This window comes from Podarcis vaucheri (genome assembly GCF_965113315.1).
Source record: "Podarcis vaucheri genome assembly, chromosome: Z".
Lineage (NCBI taxonomy): Eukaryota > Metazoa > Chordata > Lepidosauria > Squamata > Lacertidae > Podarcis > Podarcis vaucheri.
In genome coordinates, this window is record NC_138758.1 from 22,757,968 (window position 1) to 22,781,472 (window position 23,505).

The following is a 23,505-nucleotide window of genomic DNA, read 5'->3' on the forward strand; positions in this document are numbered from 1 at the left end:
TGGTGGCTAGGAGAAGGGTCAGGGTCAGCATGAAGGCCTATCAATGAATCTGAAATCTTCTCGCTCAGAAAACATGTGGAGCTCAAACTGGACTAGTGTTGGAATAATTAGGCTCAGAGTTTTCCAACTTACCAGTAAGGGACCTGCACAACTTGGGTTTGGGGTTAGTCCCATCAGCCCCTTCTGATGAATAAGAATCATCTTTCTGCAATGAAGAAAGAACATAATTCACAGTCTGATCCTTTAACCATTTAGAAATAATAGACCCAAAATTATTGGAACTGAACATTGGAAAACACATTCAAAGTTTAAGAGAATAGGCTGAATATAGGGATGGATAAGCTCATCCTGTGTTAGGGGACTCCATTTCCCACCAGTCCTAACTGGTGTGACCAATAATAAGGGATGGTGGGAGTGTAGTTCGGCAACATCTGAAGGGCCACAAATTCCACATCCCCAGTGTAATAGGCTTAAATGGGTCTGTTGTGCATCTACCTATACAGTTTCATGCCTTCCTCTTAACCATACCCCACAGAAGACTCCAAGGGAACGTGCCAGCAATATGAAAGAACACATATTTGCATACCCATCAACATTTCTCCAGTGAAAATAGGGACATCCTATTCCACCACCACCACCACCACCACCATCATCATATACCACCCATGAAACATTAAAAAAAATCCCATACAGGGCTGCCTTCAGATGTCTTCTAAAGGTTGTATAATTACTTATCTCCTTGGCTTGGGGGTCTCACAACTCCATACCCTCCACATTTCTCTGATGAAAATAGGGACGTCTGAAGGAAAAGCAGGACATTCTGGGATCAAATCAGAAACCAGGATGGTTTCTGTAAATCCAGGACTGTCCCTGGAAAATAGGGGTCCTTGGAAGGTCTGTATTTGCATAAAGAAACCCCTTTTAAAAAATCCAAACACCTTTTAATTGAAATGTACACTGGGGACTTACTGTTGCAGGCTTTAAAACATTGTTTTTTTATTGCTTGTTTTATATGCTTTATGTGTATATTGTTTTATTCTGCTGATACTGCTTTTCCTGGTGATGTTAAAACTCTTCTAGATGTATTAAATGTGCGTGCACCCCAGGGAAGTCACTTTGGTGTTGCTAACACAGCAGTTTGACGTCACCCCCAGAGGCATACTCTGTTGTCTCTCGAGACAGATGGGTGTCCACAACAATAAATTTAGCATTATTAATTTCAATGCAAGACACACGGACTGTCGCAGGAGTGGGCCTGTTATTCCCATGGAGGCTGGCACCTCACACATTTTAGAACTCTAGAAAATCACCTCAGTCACTGAACCTGCATTGGACCAAAAGCCAATGTGCAGAGGCATACCTAGGGGTTAGCAAAACCAGCCCCTGCTGGAGACACAAGCCAAGGGGGACACACACAAAAATCAGCTATCAGACTAACAGTGTATGGCAAAAATGTGTGGCAACGAACTGTGGCAAGATCAAACGTGACACAAAGGTGATGGGGGGCGGGGAGGTAATGCCAATACAGCTTCTTGCCAAGAGTGCAAGGGACCCTAGGTATGCCTCTGCCAATGTGTCAGGCATGACAACATGGGTACATCATCCAAACACTTTGCCCCATCCAGAATCTTATCAGAACTTTCAGTGTGTTTCCAAAGGCAGCCCCGTAAACAGCAAAATACAGTAGCCAAGTATGTCCATGGCTGGAAGTAAGGGTACACATGGATGGCTTTGGATTAGGTTCCAGCTTCCGGTAGGTTGGGGAGCTTGATTATCTATGGCAAGGATGGGGAACCTGTGTCCCTCCATAGGGCTGATGGGAGCAAAGTCCAATAAACATCTGGAGGCCCCTTCCAATTCCAGTATTCTACATTTGCCTGAAGATTACCATTAAGTTGGATCATACAAATAGCCATCTGTTACTCTCCCACCCAGCCTGTTTCCATTTATTTCCCTTTTTCGCCAAGATAAGGAAAGGACTTCTAAAAATACACAAGACTCACAGTTTACGAGGAGTGATGTTTACAGATCATACATTTTTTAAGGTGATGCACAAAGTCCAATCTACCTTGGACACAGTTGTCCAACCTAATCTGGAAAGCAGCAGATTTGCCAATCCACACAAAATCGAACAGAAACTTGGCCTGTCTTTGCAGAGGTGTTCCTTGGCTCTGTGACGAGAAGCCGGTGGAGGGCTTGCTAGTCAAGAGACTCGTGCAAATGAGTGCCATGTCCTTTTGCTAAAGCACTAATCTGCATTCCTCAAGAACTATTGTTCCCACATTGAAAGCCTGAATATGCCTGCTATGTTTCTAAAGCAGAGTGTAAGCCTCTGATGGACGTGTGATCTGGCAGCTAGGCCCCAGAGTAAGGGCTGCCAAATAAGTCTGGATACTTCCCAATTCATTTTTTTCCCCATGTTGCTTTTGTTTCTTTTCACTTGTAAGAAGGGACCCTGTGCTCTTTGCCCATTGTTTTTCAATGTCTCTGCAATCGTAATTACAATAGGATTCATGGTTGTACAGAAGTTGAATGACTCCTGAGAAGGTCATCCAAATGAGGTCCCAAAAGGACTTTTATGGAGATACAATTGCAAAAAATAAAACACACGCAAGGCACCATGCAGGACATAAGCCTTCCAAATCCTATTTTGATTGTTTCTGAGCAGCACACCCTGTGTATGCGTGTTCGTGTGTCTCTTCAAGCTGAAAAGGTCATCAAGGGTAGAAAGGATGTTCAAGCATTGGTCATTCTCCCCCTTCTTTCTTTAAGCTCCAGTTTGGGGAAGGACCATAGCTCAGTGGTAGAGTGCATGTTTTGCATGCAAAAGGTGCTATGTTCAATCCCCAGCATCTCCTAGCAGGACTGTGAGAGATCCCTGCCCAAAACCTTGGAGAGTCTCTACTAGTCAGCATAGACAATACAAAGCTAGAGGGCCACTGGTGGGACCCAAAAAAAGCAGCTTTATATATCCAGTGTAGATCTGTTGAGAAACAGCCATAGCTCAGTGATAGAACCATTGCTGTGCACACAAGTTCCATCCCTGGCATCTGCAAGCAGAGCTGAAACCCTACAGAGTTGACAATACTAGATGGACCAGTAGTCTGATTTAGTGTAAGGGGACCTTCCTATGCCTCTGTGTTTTCAATGGGCAAAATAATCAAACCTGAAGTTTATGGTGAAATGTATTTTATTTGTTGGATTTTTTTTAAAAAAAAAAAGCAACTGGTTTGCAGTGTTGGAGATTTCTAGCATTTGGATTCATTTGATGCAGTTTGACATAGTTAATGGCCTGCAAACTACCGTATTTTTCGCTCTATAACACGCACCCGACCATAACACACACATAGTTTTTAGAGGAGGAAAATCCGTAGGCATGCCACCCGTAGGCATTCCCTCCATAACACGCACAGACATTTCCCCTTACTTTCTAGGAGGAAAAAAGTGAGTGTTATGGTGCAAAAAAATACGGTATTTGCTTGGTTATGTGATTCTTTTTAAAAACAACAACAACGCACACATTACTCCACTATATCATCCTTATCTTCAAGCTCTGTGGCAAAGGAAACAGGGACATTCCAGGATCAAATCAGAAGCAGGGATTGCTTTCATAATTCCGGGACTGTCGCTGGAAAATCGGGACGCTTGGAGGATATGTACTTGGGTTCCACACACCACCCCCGCTTCTTCTTCCTAGATACCTTTTTATGTCCTTCAGCAAACGCTGAAGCCTCCTACTGATGCCTCCCTTTTGTTCATGGACCCTGCCACTTTGGTAACCTAAGCAGAAGCAGTCTCCTCTGAATATCAGAAATAGGATATCAAATAAACCTGTCCTATGTTATTTGTATGATTTCATTAAATTTGTATGTATAGATGGAATTGGTTTTGTGTGGTGGTAATAGTTTTAGCAATAAAAAAATGAATTATTCAACTTAGAACCCAAAAGCAGATATAATGCAGAAGGTGAGTCATTAGATCCCCTGGGCTTTACTGTTGTTGAGGGTTTTCTATAGATATACGGTAATTTAAAGGAGGAGGGAGACTCTGGTGTTGGTCAAAGAAGTGGCACTGGGAGAGTGATTGTTTTCTGTCATTTTCCTGACCTAAAGACCACACGGCTTCTGCAAACTTTCCTGGGGAGGGGGAATAGAGTTACCTTTTTGGCGCGTAATATATATTTTTTCCTAGTAGGAAAAAAAGAAACATGAAGCCTTTGTTCAGTGGTGGAACACCTGCTCTGCATGCAGAAGGTTCAGTCCCTGACATCTCCAGGTAGAGCTGAGAATGGTTCCCTACCTGAAGCCCTGGAGAGCTACTACCAGTCAGTGTAGACAATACTGACCTAGATGAACCAAGGGTTTAAGTCCTGGTATAAGGATTCCCATAGGCCTTTATTGGTTGTTCTCTGTGTTTGTTTTCTGGGGGGATGCAGGGGTACATATACCCCTAAACATTTTGTGAATCTTTGTACTTTTGTCCATTTACAGTATTTATTTTTCCCAATTTGAACTACAAAATTGTGGTTTTTTATTTGAGTCAAAATGAGAGTACCCCTGAACATTTTTCTAGAAAAAAAGCACTGGTTGTTCTGCAATGCTTCCCAAAGTGAGAACATTATTGTTGTTTGGAAAGGCATTCTTGCACGACAGCACAACCAAAGTGGACCAAAAATAAATAAATGGAAAATTTGCAGTACAGTCATACCTTGGGTTCAATATGCTTCATGTTGAGCACGTTCGAGTTGCGCTCCGTGGCAACCCGAAAGTAACGGAGCACGTTATTTTCGGGTTTCGCCACTTGCAAATGCACAGACGCTCAAAATGATGTCCCATGCATGCGCAGAAGTGGCAAAAAGCGACACGTGCGTGCGTGCGCAGATGTGCCGTCACTAGTTACATTTGCTTCTGGATGCGAACGGGGCTCCAGAACGGATCCCGTTCGCATCCCAAGGTACCAGTGTATAAAAAGTTAACAGTATTTCAGCAGGAAGTCATGAGGCTTACACTAAATGGGTACAAAGTGGTCCATGCACCCCACCCCACAACTTTTGCAGGTGAAAACAGTACAGTACTGAAAGCATAACTGCTACAAGTGTATCATGAGCACAAATAATCATGAATGTACTATTTGTGGGTTTGGGGGCAGGGGAGGGTACACTGCATGCCTGAGACTCTCCTAATTCCTGGATCCAGCAAAGATTAAATTGTTGGAATATCCAGCCAGCTTCTTGGTAATGACCTAAAGTATGGGTTGATAGGGTAACAAAGGAACCGGCTCTGTGGGGTCAAATGGGGGGGGGGCTTCCTCAACTGGTAGGTAAGGTAAAGGTAAAGGGACCCCTGACCGTTAGGTTCAGTCACAGATGACTCTGGGGTTGCGGTGCTCATCTCGCTTTATTGGCCGAGGGAGCCGGCGTACAGCTTCCGGGTCATGTGGCCAGCATGACGAAGCCGCTTGTGGTGAACCAGAGCAGCGCATGGAAACACAGTTTACCTTCCCGCTGGAGCGGTACCTATTTATCTACTTGCACTTTGATGTGCTTTTGAACTGCTAGGTTGGCAGGAAACTGGTAGGAAAAAGGTGGGAGTTCAAGTGTGTGAGAGAGAGCTGGACTAGAAGCAGAAGGCAGACAGAAACCTGAGAGGGAGAGAGATGCTTGATTCCTGTTCTAATTCAAGGCTGTGGCTATGGAAGAACACTCCTTATTGGAGTGTTAATGCTGTGAGCCCCTCCAGCAGGTTACATATATGCTCACTGCATATATGTGTCAATAGGTCATATATCCTTAAAGACACAGCGGTCTCTGCTGTCCCTCATTCCGAGGAAGCCGAACACTGGTTAAATGCCTGGAACCCCTGGAATCTCCCACCACTCAGAGACTGGGGTAGTGTGCAACAGGACAATAAAAATGATGTATGGAGGGGACATGTGAAATTTAGAAGACTTGATGTAACTGGGAGTGGACGTGACAGAAAGGAGTGCAAGTTCCCTTCAGACTCCGACAGCAAATTCCCAGACTCAAAATGTGCACAGAAGCACCCTGTTCTTTACTTCTGCCTGTCTATCTGTCTTTTGAACCTGACTCTGGTGTACAAGGAACACAAGAAGCTGCCTTGTATCAAGTCAGGACATTGGTCCATCTACCTCAGTACTGTCCACACTGACTGGCAGTAGCCCCCCCCCCCATAATTTCAGAAAGGGGGTCTCTCCCAGCCCAACCTGGAGGTGCCGGAGACTGAATTTCAGACCCCCTGCATGCAAAGCAGATGTTCTACTCCCAAAGCCTTGGTTCTTTCCAAAGTCAATCAAGTTTAAGGGGTCCCATAAAATGTAGTAGTTTCACCAAGTCTGTCCACCCCCTTAAGCTTAAGTCCACACACACACACACACACACACATTTTTATAGGTTGGCCAGTCCTTTTAAATTTTTTATATAAAATAAGTATTGTTTCTTTATCTGTTCCGTGTCCATGCACCATTCAGGGCAGCTTACAATAATTTAAAATCACAGTACAGCCAGAAATGACCAAGATAACAACTTCACAATAATTCACGATAAATAATTCACAAACACAAACCAAAATAAGGTATTTCATTTCATTCTTCCAACTTTTTTTTTTAAACTACACATGATCCTCCTAACCATTATGTTTAATAGTTCACAATTTACAATTATTTCCCTATGGTTTTCCCAAGATTCTTTCTGTGTGTTTTTCATCTTCTTGTAGACATAATAATTGTAATGGCTCCATCTTGTGGTGAGAAGAAGACTAGCACCCCATGTGAAACAGGGCCTGGTTGTCACTGAAGAGTTATCATGGAGAGTTAGCCACACCGAAATATTGTGCTACATTCTCCTGAGACCAAATGAATAAACCTGTGTCTGGTTTGTATGACTGCAAACTACTGGTGAAGAGGGGGTGGGAAAAGCATAACGGTATAGTCGTGTTATGAAAAGTAATATATCCCTGCACATACGAAAGAAGGTGTCAAGGCAAAGGCTTCTAGCCTAGCATTCATCCTTATGTGCCTAAGAGAACATGTTTTTCAGTACTAATTGTGTCAAGCAAATGCCTCACCAGCATGTGAGGTGGTTTGTGCTGGTTTGCCGCAAGGCTCGCACAAGCCACTCTTGGGTTCCTATACCAATAATTAGGAACTACCACCAATTTGTAACTAAGCCAAGTTTTACTGCCTGTGCAATTTTCTGAAGCATATTAATCTGACCTTTTGAGAAGTTTGTAAGTAAACTGTTTTTTTAACTTACCTGAGGTCTTTTCCTATGCTGATGAAAGAGGGAAACTTTGGAAAGAAATCTTTTAAGGGGATGCTTTGGGAGTCGCTTTACTTCGCCGCATGTTTTTGTTACTACTATTTTAAATCTCTGCTGGAGAGCTTTATGCCTGTGTCTCTCTGTGGTCCTCAAGACTCTTCCCAGTCTACACAACCTACCCCCAGTCTGCACCCCTCAATGGCCCTTCTCCACGCCCTCCATAAGTGCCTTTGCTAAGCTCAAATGTGTCCCTGAACTGCAACAATGGCTTTTGCTTGCCTGTGTGGAGGACAGAGTACATGCAGAAACCTCTTGACTTTTGCATAGCTGCAATGTACAAAGGTAGTACGAACACTTGCTACTCTAGCTACTTTTGCCTCTGGCGCTGTGCACCACTGCCATGCAGCCCCTGTAAGGTTGTCCATCAGGGCATGTGACCCCACCCCCCCACCCCTGCCATAAGGTCAGGAAGCTGAGAACTGTAACTGGAGTAAAAGCTTACTTATCTTGCCCTTAATTTGAATCTGTTTCAATGCTCCACCCACCCCCAGTGCCCACCCTGGCTTGTACCTCTTTGCTCAAGCGGTCCGAGTCACTTCTGTTCATGTGGATCTGCCAGCTCTTGTGTCTGAGGATCAAGATCTCCTTTGCTTGCTCCACTGGTTCTGTTTCTCCAGGCAGTGTATGCCTGTTGTATGCCGGCACCTGGTAATATACAATGCAAGCAAGACATGTTAATTGTTAATGCTTCTTTCTTCTTTACCCAGCGGAGCCAACTCATCTGTCCACTGTAAATTGGGCCATTTATTATATGTTATATTTATATCCTGCTTTAGCTCTCCAAGAAGTTCAAGGCATGGCTGTCAGGACCCTTAGGCTATTTTCAGAGACCCTTTTCTGCAAGTCACTTCCAAGGGAGGTTCCAAAAGATTCCTGCATTGCAGGGGGTTGGACTAAATGACTCTTGTGCTCCCTTCCAGATCTATGATTCTATGCTGGTGCACCACAGTGGACAGCAACTGTGCTTGTGATAGTGGCAGCAGTAGATGCTGGTTCATTAGTGTGAATGGAGCACTCCCCCCAAAACCTTAGTTTGCCCTCTACCAGTCCCCACCTGCCTGCGTTCTTACTTACAACCTCTCCAGGGGGTGGCAACACTGCCTGTGACACCTTTCTCCTCCTAGGTCTCAGTGTTAACCTTGGAGAACTCAGCAGGGAGGAGGATGAGGAGAAAACTGGAATTCATTGGCTCCACCTATCAGTGGCTCTGGTGCCACCTACTGTTGGCTTCCCTGAATTCTACCCTACCAGTCCCAATGGGCACCAACCACCACTGAGCTGAAGTCAGCAGCAGCAGCCGTGGCGTCATTAGCATATGGTCGCATTATCTGAACGGCCATTTAAGTTTCTCACAGTTCCCTCAAACAATGCAACATTGGGGGGGAAATGAATGCCACTTTAAGGAAATTGTAGGAAATTAGCATTGGTGACTCAGACAGACCCAGCCACATTTTTGTTTACACAGCTATTGTTATCAACTAAAGAAAAAAAGCTCACGGTTCTCCTTGTTTTGTACAGGTTCCTTTCCAATATCTTCTGGATATCATCCACCACATCTAGATTGAGACTGTCCGAGTCATTGACTGTGGTGGGGTGTTTGTCATTGTTGCTACAGTGGGCGGGGAAGAGAGAAACAGAATATTATAAAGATGCTTTATATGAGGCAAGAGGGCAACCAGTTACTGGCCTTCAAAATGGACATCAAAGCTGGAAGGAGAGAGCAAATACTCTTGTCTTTCTGCACATACCCCTTTTAAATTACATTTAAATTGCATTCTTTTCCCCCACAGAATACTGCGGGAACTACACCATTTATTAAAGTACAGTTCCCAGGGGTCTTTGGGGGAAGTAAAGGGGCCCCTGACCATTAGGTCCAGTCATGGATGATTCTGGGGTTGCAGCGCTCATCTTGCTGTACTGGCCGAGGGTCAGCTTCTGGGTCGTGTAGCCAGCATGACTAAGCTGCTTCTGGCGAAACCAGAGCAGCGCACAGAAACGCTGTTTACCTTCCCACCGGAGCAGTACCTATTTATCTACTTGCACTTTGGCGTGCTTTCGAACTGCTGGGTTGGCAGGAGCAGGGACCGAGCAATGGGAGCTCACCCCGTCGCGGGGATTCAAACCGCCGAACTTCTGATCAGCAAGCCCTAGGCTCTGTGGTTTAGCCTGCATTTAAATGCATGCTGTGTATATGCAGGCTTGCTACTGAAACAGGTTTTCTTTAAACATTGCACAGGAAGGTACTTTATACCAAGTCAGAGTTGTTGAGCACCTGTGAGTCTCCAACTGTAGCTCCTGTGGGTGTGATGCTATGCCTGGAAGTTCTCCTCTGGTGCCCACAAAGCCTCTAGAATTCCTTTCCCCGCATCATGAAGTGGTATGTATGGTTGCCTTCTATTCCCTTGAGAAGTACACAGAGCTGAAGGAGGAAGCTGGAAAAGCAACACCCCTTCACAATCCTTCTTCAGCTCTGTGTATTTTTTTCAAAACTCAGGTTACTTCTACTGAAGTGTCCAGAGGGCATGGGGCTCATGACACCTGCTAACAAAATAATAAGCTGCTTGTTCCTTTTAACTGCAGGATTGAACCTCCGCTCATCCACATACAAGACATATTATCTACATCTAAACTAACTGTGTTCTCTCCCCAACATTTCACACAGAAGGGATGCTTGAGGCATTCGATCTTTCTCAATTTCAACACAAGCCAATCTGATTTGTACCTCTGGGACTCATGTGTGGGTTGCAACATAGCTGTCTATTGGCATTTGTACTTTGCCAAACACTGCAGCACAGTTCTCAACTCAAAACACATATCAAAGTACATTTTTTAATGCAGTGTTTTGAGAGAAAAGTAGGCATTTAAATATGAATTTCTCTCCAGAGTTATTTTCAATCACCCTTTAATGCAGAAACAGGACATGGGAACATGGGAAGCTGCCTTATACTGAGTCAGACCATTGGTCCATCTTGTCTATACTGACTGTTGTTGTTGTTAAAATCCACTTACAGCAATGAGCTATGGGTTGGACCGCAAATGAGCTGCCCTGCTTCAGCTAGCTCAATGGCATGTTTCCTCTCCAGCTTCTCATATAGGAGCACAATGCTCGATTTGGGCTGCACATATTCCCGGAGCAAAAATTTCTGGAGATATTTGCTATTGAAGTATTCCAATCTGTCCAAGGAATTTGGGAGGGAGGGAAAGAGGGAGAGGAGAGAGAGAGAGAGAGAGAGAGAGAGAGAGAATTAAGCTTTATTTCTGTCCATACAATGATCCCAGCGAAGATTACCATGAAGGAACTTGAACTTGAACTCAAGCCCTTCCCTCCTTCCCAGGCTCAAGAAACCAAAGTGGCAAGGAGCAACACAGGCTGGCAAGCTGCATTCCTTTTTGGGCAACCTTCCAAGGGCCACATGCCAGTGTTGGGTGTGACCAGAGGCAAAGAGTGGACAGAGCAAAAAATGAGAATTTCACCTATGTGCAGAAGGCTAATTTCTTTGTCCATACATTCCTCTATACCCTCCATTCAGGCCAGCAAGAAGTGTTACCAGAATTCAATGACACATCCCAGCCAGGCAAAAACACTCAGGGAGGTGGACCTGAAGGACAGCTCAGGCTCTTAATCTCAGGGTTGTGGGTTCAAGCCTCACATTAGGCAAAAGATTCCTGCATTGCAGGGGGGTGGGCTAGATGTCCCTCATGGTCCCTTCCAACTCTATAAAACTGTGATTCTGTGATTAAGTAGGCCTGGTGAGGGGCATGGTCTAGGAAAGAGGGTGTGGCTGAAAATAGGGTGTGGCCAAGGGAGGTTCACATGGGGTCAAACAGAGAGTAACCTGGAGGGACATATTTGATCCCCATGCATGCAGTCCTCCTCCCTTGTTTAAAAGGAATTAGTTCTCCTAAACCCAGTGAAGGAAATTGGTATTTTATCCTGAAAGTGTGGCAGAAACCCATCTGCAATAACCATCTTGGCTTTGAAGAATCTTCTTTACTGACTCTTTGATGGTGCCACTGTGAAAAATGTTCTAATGCTCAGAGGGTGAGCAACACCTAGCAATGGGGAAACTCTTTTCTTTTGTAAAGAAACTTATCTTCCAAACAATCGAGTCTTGTGTTTCATGTTGAAAGAAAAAGAGGAAGAAAAGGGAAAAGCTGTCCCATTTTGTGGTGCAGCCATCAAGCAGCGCTGAGCCACCCCTAGTAGGGACTTTGTGAAAACAGAAATCAGGCTTGTGAGTTTTATTTCTTACACTTACACATGTAGAGACTTGTATTGTTATCAAATCCTTACTTGTCTTTCCAATAATACTGTCCCCAGTGTCCTGATATATCTTCTATGCCAGCCAACAAATGATCCAAGAACTAAATGAGAGAGAGAGAGAGAATTTTGCTACATAAACTGTGTTGCTGTTGCATAAAGTATGCACTCTAAGAAACAGCAAGAAAACATCAGCCCACAGATAAAACAACACCACATTTTTGGCAAAGGAGACAACTGCAATTTTTAAAAAAGGAAAATTGTCTATATGGCTTCTCATTTAATCTTCCACTGGTAGATATCTTCTCAACTGCCTTTCCTTAAAATGCTCAATTTTGTGCACTTATTAAATATATAAAAAAACTGGTGGTAGGAGAGGGAAACAAACATAACAAAAAGCACTACATCAGTTAGAGTGTTGTAAACATCCTGTTCTGGAATGTCATACCATAATCACCAGTTAAGACCTTGAATTAAGATTCTGAGTTTACTGTGAATGTGACACATACTCAGCTGCCATGTATTCAGGGTCCCCACCCCACCCTCAGGAAATGCCAGGGATGGGCTCCGGTGGAACAGCAGATGCTATGCATGCAGAAGGTCCCAGGTTCAATCCCTGGCATCTCCAGGTGAGGCAACCACCCCAGGTGGCAGGATCCACAGGGGCAGCATATCCTGATGCTGATTTTTAGTCCCGTTCCACCCCTTGTTTCTCATGTAGATATTAACTCGACCCTTCTTCCCTGGAGGTAGGGAGGCCCACCATTTTGGGGTTCACCTCAGGCACCAAGAACTATTGGGCAGGTCCTGTCACTGCCTCTCAGCCTAACCTATTTCACAGGGTTGATGTGAGGATTAAATTAGGAGGCTGAGAACCATGTACTCCACCTTGAGCTCCTTCTGGGGAAAGGGTGGGATAAAAATGCAATACATAAATAAAAATTACTATTACACTTACATTTACTATTATGCTTTCTTTCAAGGAGCTCAATGTGGTATAAATACATAAAGCCTTGCTGGAGCAGACTAAACACCTATTTAGTCCAGGTTCTGGTTCTCACAGTGGAAGCCTGATACCTGGAACACGAGCACAACAGCACTCTTTCCCAACTTATGCACCCCATTCATTAATATCCAGAGGCATACTGTCTCCAGGAGTGGGGAGAGTACTCAGCTATCATGACTGGTAGCCACTAGCCCTCTTCCAAACATCCTTGCTTTCCCAGAGAGGAGAACTTACCCGAATATGAATTTGTTCTCCCACGGTGGGAGCACTTTCTTGCTCTCTGGTGACGTCTAACAAGTCAACGAGAGGACGGATGGTCATGCCCTGCCGTAGAGTACAAGAATGAGAGAGAGAGAGAGAGAGAGAATTTGCAGATTTCATTCAAAATCTGTATCAATCACAGGGCAAATCATTCTCTCTGTTTGATGTTCAGGTGTGTGTGCTGTTGCTTATGGAGCCAACTGACACCATTCACAAGAGGAACCTGTCAGTAGGCTCTGAAAACTACAATGTTTACAAGTAATATAGAAGATCTTGTGGTGGGGATGGAGTCCTAAGGTGTGGAAGAAACACAAAAGCAGGCAAATGAGTGAAGTGATGGACATGAGGCAGGAGTTGATAATGCAGGTGAGCTGCGCACAGGTGAGCTGAAAGCAAGCTGCTGGCCAGCCCTGTGGAGCCTCCTTTTATTGAGACAAATATGCAAACCAGGCAGATACATTTTGGGCTGTGACCTTTACACATCTTCCGGTCCCGAGATCATGGGGTAGTACAAAGTTATTTTGGCACCTGTTTCCACTGCGTCATTTTCCCCTTGCACAGTGTATGACAGAGACAAAAGGTATCAGAGACAAAGGTTACAGACAGGACACCGCAGACTACTGAGACCGCAAAAGGTTACACAGAGGCAACAATGTTCAGACAGCTGTGGCTTTGTCTGTGAGGGGTCTGAGTGCTCCGCACCCCAAGGTCACCTGCCTGCAGGTGGGGAGTGCGCTCCCTCCGGGCCCCACTCCCCACTCCGCGATCATCCCTACAAATGAGGGCTGACCATGCTTGGTTATAGAATGCAGCTGACTTCGGGGAAGGAGGGCAGAAAACCCGAGGTTTGGGGGTTTGGAATGGAGCATTCAGTAAGGAGGCATGGCTGGTTGGCAGGCACACCAAGCAGGAGAATTTAACACTACAACGTTTTGTTGCAGGCTCCACTTAATGGCTTTCTAGTCATCTTTTGGAGGTTTGCCCACTAAAGGAGGTCATGAGGTTCAACAAGGAATGAAACTGTGGGCCAAATCTAGATGCAACACGAATGCATCTTTACATTTAACATGCAGGATTCAGTAATGTAAACTGAACCATCTGGGATGGTGAACTTTATTGGCAATGTAGCAGGTACAGAGATGGGGTTTAAGACTTCTCACTCCTGCTGTAGTCATGAGGAGATATTTGCACTTGGAAGAAAACCCTGCTCTCACCCAACTAAATACCAGCTAAAGAATGAGGTCCCCCCCCCTAGGATCACAGCAGGGAAGGAGAGCTTTTGGGGGTTCTCCTCTCAATATAATAAAATGAATTTATTAGAGCAAAATTACATTTTTTCTTTACAAACCGCAGGTGCCCTTTTGAGATGCTGAAGGAGGCAGAATATTTAACAAACAAAATTGATCACTCATAGTCAGAAGGTAAGGCCAGCCTTCATATTTTCTTCCTGCTTTCTTAAAGGTAAAGGTAAAGGGACCCCTGACTATTAGGTCCAGTCGTGACTGACTCTGGGGTTGCGGCGCTCATCTCACTTTATTGGCCGAGGGAGCCGGCGTACAGCTTCCGGGTCATGTGGCCAGCATGACTAAGCCGCTTCTGGCAAATCAGAGCAGCGCACAGAACACCGTTTACCTTCCCGGCGGAGCGGTACCTATTTATCTACTTGCACTTTGATGTGCTTAATATGCCAGAACTAAAATAGCCTCAAAAAAAATAAACACGTCTATCCTTAATTTGCACGCTCATCAGTTAAAATGGGCTGCTACTATTTTTCTTTTACTGTTTTTATTTATTTTGAGAAAGCAAATTTTGAGAAAACAATTGTTACAACGGTAAATAACAAATAACTTGTCCTGATAAAATTACAGACTTTTATCATGCAACAATTTCCCATGAGTGCTGGGTGGATTCCTGCCTGCTGAAATCCCAATGGCTACCACCCCCAGCCTAAGCTAATGCTGTTTGAAACCTGCATGTTAAATTTGAATTCACATTAATGTCATGTGTAATAAATCACTGTAAAATGGGCCATACAGTGATGACTCTTCGCTTGTGAACATAATAAATGGAAACCCTACATTCTATTGGTATTCCAAGATTTGGCAAATCACACTTCTTGGAGGGCGGGGGGAGGAATCTGACTTAAATTCAGTGTCCATAGGCCAAAGTGTTCGAGATCACTTCTTTACCATTTGCTTTAATTTTAAATTTTATACAAACACTTTGGCTCAGGAGCATTAGGTACCACAGCTCTGGGTGCCTGTCTGGTTTTAGTACAGCTTTTGCATTCTTTTTTGAAGTGAATCTTTTTTAAAATAGTTTTGCTTTAGACCATGGAACCCTTTGTAATTGTACGCCACACATTCCTATGTTTAAAATTACATAGTTGCATCCTTTATTTCTTTATTGACAGCTGTGACAACTAATCTTATTTATTTATTTATTTATTTTAAAAACCTATTTTTTCCTTTCATTTCTTTGTTCTGTACCTGCCTGTCATTATTGAAACTCAGTAGAATAAAGTACAATAAAATAGGAATATGTGCAGAGCTTCACAAACTTAAGCTTAACTGGAAATGCAGCTCATCCCATAAGGGATATCCATATTAATGGTGGTGCTGTTGCTGTTGTTGCATAGATTTATAACAAGTCTATATAACAGCAACAGCATCATTGTCTGGAATGAATTTCTGATGTCTATGGCCCCCTTTTTGTTTCTGCTTCAGAATATCATACCTGTTCTCTGTTACTAGTTTGCTTTACACTTGATTTTGTATTTTAATAAAATAAAATAAATATTTTTTTAAAAACCAATAAAGATATTAGGGGGGGGAACTATCCAGTACCCAGTTCCAACTTTCCTGTTTCAAAATGGATATTTAAAAATATATTTAGGGCCCAGATGTGCTATAATTAAGGATGTAGTTTAGCCACAAGATGGCAGTGCAAGGCAAATATAGATATTATATCTGTTTTACAGTATACTGTATGCTGTTCCCCCCTCCACCCACCCCCTCCACCCCATTAAGGGCACATGATGCCACAATAAGACACGAGTTGAGCAAAGTTTCTTAGAATCATTGAATCCTGTTGTCTGCCAACAACAACCAGAAATTTAATTCTGGTGAAATTCTCAATATCCTCTGCTGTAGGAATGGCAAAACTAGGGCTGCCATACATTTCAAAGGCAGAATTGATGTTTTATTGGTGGTTTTGGGGAAAAATAATAATTGGGGTCTTCCTTTTTGAAATACGGCAAGCCTAGACTATCTCTTGAAAAGCCACAGGTAATATGGGGAAGCAGAGTGCAATTGTTTCAAATGTGCTCCAGCTGGTACACATTTGCACGTTTTCAGGCATTCTCTCAAGCTCGTCAATTTCCTCGCCTGTGGATCATCTGAGATGAGAGGCAAAAGCAGCCCACCTTTGCTGTTGGCTTTTGGAAAGTGGCAATGGAGGCAGGGGGCACCTCAGTCCTTGCCTAAGCATAGGAACCCCTGGAGTCTTTCACTGGCAGGAGAATGGGGTAGCACACAATAATATGCACAGCTGCTGACGAAGTAGCAATGCCAACTGATGCCAGCAGCCCATGCAAGCACACAAGTGCATGGTTCTGACTAAAAATGCCCTGTGCCTCCAGTGTTGACTCCTTCACAACATTTGTCCCCTTTTTATTCCAGCAAGCCTAACATGACACCGTATTTTTTGCACCATAACACTCACTTTTTTCCTCCCAAAAATTAAGGGGAAATGTCTGTGCGTGTTATGGAGGGAATGCCTACGGGTGGCATGCCTACGGATTTTCCTCCTCTAAAAACTACGTGCGTGTTATGGTCGGGTGCGTGTTATAGAGCGAAAAATACGGTATAATTTACCGTATTTTTTGCTCTATAAGACACTTTTTCCCTCCTAAAAAGTAAGGGGAAATGTGTGTGCATCTTATGGGGCGAATGCAGGCTGCACAGCTATCCCAGAAGCCAGAACAACAAGAGGGATCGCTGCTTTCTGAGATCCAGAATGTTGTTTTTTTTCTTGTTTTCCTCCTCCAAAAACTAGGTGCGTCTTATGGTGTGGTGTGTCTTATAGGGCGGAAAATACGGTAGTTTTCAGTTTTAAACTTGGTTGATTTTGCTTGTTTTGTTGATTACTATTTTACATTATTTTAAGCACACCACTTAGAGATTTGATTTAATTTTCATTAAGCAGTTTTTGAATTGCTCTAAATAAATAATCGTGTATGTCGAGAGAGTGTCCAGAATCAGATCTGTGTGAAAATTTCATGTAAGGACGTCTTCAGAATAGTAGTTTACAAGTCTACGAGAAAACTACAATAGTAGTTAACAAATCTACTCAGAGGACAATTACAGTGACAGCCTTCATTTTACCTGTACAAACACAGTGAAGAGGATCACAACAGTGGTTGCTGCAATGAAGAGCTTCTTTCTCGGATAGTCAGGGAGCAAGAAAACCAGGGAGAAACAAATGGCTCCTCTAAGCCCCCCATAGGCAATAATGAACTGGTCCTTGGGTGTAACGGTGTTGACATGTGATCTGTTTATGATGAAAGTCAGGACAAGAACTCCTAAAACAGATGAAGTAAGTTGACAAGTTATCAGGAGTGAAAGGAAATTAAGCTGGTAATTGTGAAGTCTAGGCATCATCTACTCTGTACTCATCACATGTAGAGTTGCTTATGTTCCACTGCAGTTTGTCTTCTGCTAAAAACTACATCACATTAGTTATGCAACTGATGGAATTAACAGCATTGTCATTGTATTATTCCATCCCATGAATTTCAATGCAAAGGAAACACAATCCAAATGGTGGGAGGAAATCAATTACGGTACATATTGTTTGCAGACTGAAAGCAACAACAGTCCATTCTGGACCCTTTTTTATTGCGGGAAATTCTCTTATTCCAGCATTGCTTCCCGCTGCTATCCTGGATTGTTAGATACCCCGTAGACTGTCCCCGGGACAGGTGAGACTGCTGACCCCTTATTTTCAAATCTGAAAGTTGACAGCTATGTTCTGGACATGGGACAAATAAGAAAACATAAGCAGTTTCTACTTCTGTTTCCATTGGAATTCTCCAACATCCCTAGTAAAGGCCAATCCCAATGCTCTGTAATGACTCCAGCAGTGACACAGGGGACAAGAGGCTAGTGATGGAGACCAAGAAGGCAGTACACACAAGACTCAACACAGAGTACAGGCCCAACACTAATGGACAATCCCCAGGCATGAAAGCCCTGAAGCTGGACCTCCAAATCCATCAGGGGGTTAACAGTCTCATTCCTAAAAGCCACACACTCCACCAACCTTGCTCGCTGACACAGAAAACATAACCAGTGAAAAAATATTCGGACAGGCAGCAACATGCTGGACTGCAACTTTAAGGCTCTGCATTTCTCAGAAAGGAAGTGGAGCCACAGGAGATGACTATGAAAGGGCCCAGTGGCACTTGAGTGCTTGCTGGAGGAAGTCATCTGCTGCCCCTAGGCCCTGTCTAGGGGCCTTAGAGACCTCCCTCTAGACATTATTTTTCTTTATTGCAAAGCTTGACTGGGGAAGGAACACCAGGGCTGGTGGAGAGGATATTTAATCCTTTCCTCCTCTACCACTTCTCCAGTCTAAGCATCTCCCCAAAAGCTGCTAATAACTGTTAAAAATACAAACACATATATATGCACTATGCTTGCATTCTTCTTCCCAGCAGAACAAATAGCACTGGTGATGGGTGGATACAGGGATGCATATATAAACACTGTGCAATTGTGATCAGACCCATGCATGAACTTATACCATCTTTCAAGGGCTCTATACCTAGTGCTCTCCAAAGGAGACAGAAAATGACTGTGAAGCAAATGTACGACCAACTCCACTCATGATTGTCACCGATGGTGGAGACTCCTAGGAAGATGAATATGAGGGTGTCACTAACACTGCTCCACATCTTCATGAAGTATTTAATGGTCGTGTGGGACTTCAGAGAAATGTTGGCCTCCACATAACGTTTCATGCCCATTGCGCATGCAATAATTCTGAAAGAGAAAATAAAAGAAAGTTCCGCACACTTTTCCACTTCAGGCAGCAGTGGGGGATCTCCAGCCCACAGAAAGCCACCAAACCACGCAGGAGGGCTTTACAAGTGCCAACAATCAGCCAATTGCCACTTGCAAAGTCTTGTGCCTTTGCATGTTCTGCTATGAGTGCTGGCGCTCACAAAGGCATAGGGCTTTGCAAGGGCCAACGGTCAGCTGATCAACGGAGCCTTGCAAAGCTCTGTGCCTTTGCCTGTGTGGTTTGATTTCATACAAGGGTTTCCAGCCCTACCTAGAAATGCTGGAAATTGAACCTGGAGTCTTCTGCATGCAAGGCAGATGATCTACCACAGAACAATGGCTCTTCCCATTCCTTTCCCTTTCTAAACCGCAAATCATAATGCAATACATGGACTGAGGGCTTATCCAGCTCTTTTCGGGCATTTTAAGGCCTGCACTTTAAAGCTCTGTGTCTGAGTGCCCCTTTAATTTTTGCTCCAGACATGTTTCCGCAAAAACTTGCTCTCTCTTTTTTTAAATAATATTTATTGAGTTTCCAAAAATTTAAATTTAAACACTACAAACAAACAAACAAACAAAAAAGAGGGGGGGAAACAAACGGAAAACAACACAATACAATACAAAAACACTACAAAACTAACACATAAGACAAATAAAACAAAACAAAGACCATTTAAAACATATTAAACAATTTCAATGTCATATCTTTCGTTCGCTTATTTTCACGACTTCCTCACACCTCCCTTTTTGTATTCCACATCAATTAATTATTTCAGCAATTCCTTTCCATCTTCCCCTGTTTTCTATCCTATAATTATCTTAACACATTCTAACCTTATTTTGTTCCCTTTAATACTCTATTGATCTATTTATACTTAATTCCTTATAACATTTCTGCTAAAGCCATATAACTTCATTCCAACTGTGTTCTAACATTCATTAATTTTCCAATATTTCTATAAATAGTCTTTAAACTTCCAGTCTTCTTCCACCAGCTCTTCTCCCTGGTCTTGGATTCTGCCAATTCTCTCAGCCAGCAAAAAGCAGATGATTCACAACAAAACTTAGGGGTCTGTCAGGGCAAGTCCACCTCCTTCTTTAGCATCCGTTAATATCTTAAGTTTTACTCGGGGCTTCCTGCCCTGCCAAACAAATCTAGAGACGTCCCTCTGCCACCTCCTGAAACAATCCCTCCCATCCAAAGCTTGCAATGTCTGAAACAAAAGCAACATCCCCAACATCACAGCAACCCTCATCCCCACCACAACAACTCATCCCAACAATAACCACTTCCAATTTAATCCTGTTTCCAAATCCCCCTTCTCTTCAAGCCAACGTCCTTCACAATTGCCCTTGAATAAATTCACATTTTCCTCGGGTAGGGCTCTGATCCTCAATTTCATCTGTTTCTCTTTAAGTTCAGTCATAACCAGTGTCAGCTTGAATTCATAAAGTTGTCCTTGAATGGATGGGACTCTCTCCAATTGAATTACTTTAACTTCAGCAGCAAGGGTTTTCTCCTTAACTTCATCCGCAGTTTGCCGTATCAGGATAGATTCCTGTATCAATTTCTGGGTGGTTTCTATATTAGTATTCACCTTTTGTCCCAGGTTATTTAAACTTTCTACCATTAAGTCAGTTTTGATATTTGCAACATCCACTTTCATATTTATCACGTCCATTTTCTTGTGAAGTTGTTCCAGCGAGTCATTTATTTTCACTAATACAACCGCTAAGGCCTCTTCTGGCGACATTCTGTCTTTCACATCTGCCATAACACTCAATAGATTCAAGGTCAATCTCACAGTCTCACGGGTGTTATCTTACCGCTGGAAATTTTCCAGCCCAGATCTTATGTAGCCGCCAGTTTCAAGAACTTCCACTAGAGGGAAACAGTTTCTATTTGTATTGATACATAATATCCTCTTATAGGCACAGTTGAAACGACCCAAAACTATTTTCAAAGTTACTTTCACTGCTGGAGACAGTAGAAACAATGTATCTTCTCTTATGCTAGCTGTCAATGAACGATCCAAACGCTGTCAATAAACATCCCACCAAACGTTGGACCTACTAGCAGCCCGTTCCCAGGGTCCGAGCTGCAGTATTTTGCCTCTCTTGGTCTCTTCCGCAGGCAAACTTAGTCCACAACCCCCCCCCCCTTCTCCTGCCTCCAAGGGGGGATTATATTCTTTACTTATGGAAATTTAGTCTTTACAAAAGGCTTTCCAAGACTTCAGCTTGCAGCCTCAATTGCTTCAGTCTATTTACAAAAGGGGAAGGCAGACTTCCTGCATTGAACCTTCCCCGTTTCGATGCCAAATTAGACGTTTTTTAAAAATCCAATTTTCCCGATTAAGCTCTACTCACGGGTAGTTACTTTAGAGTCAAATTGTCCACAGGAAAAAGTCAGCGCTCTCCGACAACAGCTATGCGGCTTCGCTCCGTGGAAGAAGCAGATGATTCGAAGCACCACGCCACTCACCCCGTGTCGCTCCGGATCCCCGCGAGTGGGGGAGGTGCAAAAGGTGCCCACCGAATCCCACGCTCACAGGCTTCTCCCGCCTGTGATTTTTAACGGGTCTCCGCCTTCGCCGTGGCGGCCAGACCCAGATTTCGATGGGGCTGATTCCTCCCGATCAGAGGAATCCAGCCATTGCCAGAGGCGCCTTCCCGGAAAAGCTGAATCAGAGCAAACAGCTATTTGGGTTTTCCACAGATTGCTATTTTCTTCGGTTCAGCTTTAAAGAGCAGGTTTTCATAAGGTAAGCTCTGGAGTAATTAAAGGGGTGCTCGGACATGGAGCTTTAGAGCACAAGCTGGAAAGCGCAGAGGAAAGGTAAGTGTGGATAAGCCCTGACAGACTACATTTGAAAGAAATCACATCCCAATCTCTGTCTATTCATATAGCTACAACAAATAGGTTTTTGTCCCTGGGCTAATTTCCCATAACTTTCTGTTTACCACACTGATTTCCGTTGCCACCACCCTCATAATCCTAACCACAATGCCGATACTTCTGAAAGCTTGCACTTTAGGCCCAGTTTGGTTCAACACTGAGCCATGCAAGCCTGAAATACTCTGAAGTTCCTCAATCTACTTACGCCACAATACCGGACAGGTGGAACATTTCTGCTGTGAGATAGGACAGGTAACTGTAGAGGAAGACAAAAAGGGGCTCAATCACACGAATATTTTTGGTGAATCGTGTGGTAAAGGCAGCTATCATGCCAAACAGGAGGCCCACCAGGACCCCGCCGATTCCAACCACAAAAAACTTCCCAATTCCTGCGAACACATCCGCTGTTTTAATTGACGGCATTTCACAGAAGGACCTGAACATCTTATACAAGACCTAAGAAGAAGACAGAAATGAACAAAACAGAAAGGTTTTAATGGAGAGAGAGAGAGAGAGAGAGAGAGAGAGAGAGAGAGAGAGAGAGATATCTTTACAAGGTGGGATCCCCATGTGGTGGAACATGTGGCAAATTAATCTTCTCCATTTTTGCTTATTATTCTGGTCCTTTCACCTTTGATCTAAGCAGGATTACTGAAACCATAGGCGTGTTGCATTTATCTTTTGCATTTCTGGCATGGCAGAACCCAGCATGGAGCATACAGACCTTCCCAGAGGTTTCCCATCTAGGCATTGACCATATCCAGATTTCCACATATCCAATCCTGTTCCTCCTCCAAGCAGCTTGGGGTCATGTATATGGTTCTTCCCCCATACCATTTTATCCTCCCAACAACTCTAAGAGGTAGGCTAGGACAGAGGTGTAGTGGTCTAGGGTTGTGCAGTGTGGGAGGAAGGTCATCAAAGACTCATTGCTATTTCTGCAGCAGGGTCTCAACAGGGTCCCTGTCTCCAGCATCTTAGAGCTGCCCAATCAGCTTAAAGGGGAGCTTTTTAACCACTGGGAAGAAGTCTTCTCACTCTTTGGGCCGCCTGGAGTCCATCAGAGTAAAATGAAGTTAGTCAGCCATTGAGGATTGGCTCCCAGGGTCACTCTGGAGAAGGCATGTGGGAAGAGCACCAAAGAGTTGTTCTCTATGCTTCAAAGCTATGGATTTATAATGACTGAAAACACAAGGTGCTTCAGTTTCAATAAATACTTTGTGCAATGGAACTTCAAGGAAAACACAAGTCATTCTGAAAGAAGATATTGGAGCACTTCAATCTATGTACAGAGAAAATAGTAGGTCTGGCTGAAAGACAACACATGGAGATCTGCATTGATCACTGCAATTGTTATGTACTGAGTTGAATAGGATCCAAAATGCAGCAGTCTGATTGGTCCTAGAACAATGCAGCAGTATAATTGGTCGGCAGGAGCCACCCAACCCAGCTCCAGATGGAAGTGAATCCACAACCTGATTGGCCTACAGGAGAATTCTGGAATTAGCCAATCACGTGCAGCCAATTGTGTAAATAATGTATATAAAGCAGATACTTTGGGGAAACTTTCATTCCTTCTCACCACTATGAGCTGAATAAAGAGCATGAAATCCACTCTCGACTCTGAGTATATTTCAGCAATGCAATCTCTTCTTATTATTATTGTATAATTATAAG

The 23,505-nt window shown here is 43.6% G+C and overlaps 1 protein-coding gene across 1 annotated transcript in view; it reads right to left on the reverse strand.

Annotated features, from left to right (window-relative positions):
- Positions 1-23,505, reverse strand: part of LOC309524080 (sodium/hydrogen exchanger 2-like) — a 30,607-nt gene that overhangs the window by 1,221 nt on the left and 5,881 nt on the right. Inside the window, exons 3-11 of the mRNA XM_082208470.1 lie at positions 22,034-22,284; positions 18,691-18,908; positions 17,250-17,446; positions 12,838-12,927; positions 11,631-11,701; positions 10,346-10,510; positions 8,834-8,945; positions 7,847-7,981; positions 133-205 (exon numbers count right to left, since the gene is read on the reverse strand). Coding sequence (XP_082064596.1) covers positions 133-205; positions 7,847-7,981; positions 8,834-8,945; positions 10,346-10,510; positions 11,631-11,701; positions 12,838-12,927; positions 17,250-17,446; positions 18,691-18,908; positions 22,034-22,284 — 1,312 coding nt within the window. The remainder of the gene's footprint in view (positions 1-132; positions 206-7,846; positions 7,982-8,833; positions 8,946-10,345; positions 10,511-11,630; positions 11,702-12,837; positions 12,928-17,249; positions 17,447-18,690; positions 18,909-22,033; positions 22,285-23,505) is intronic.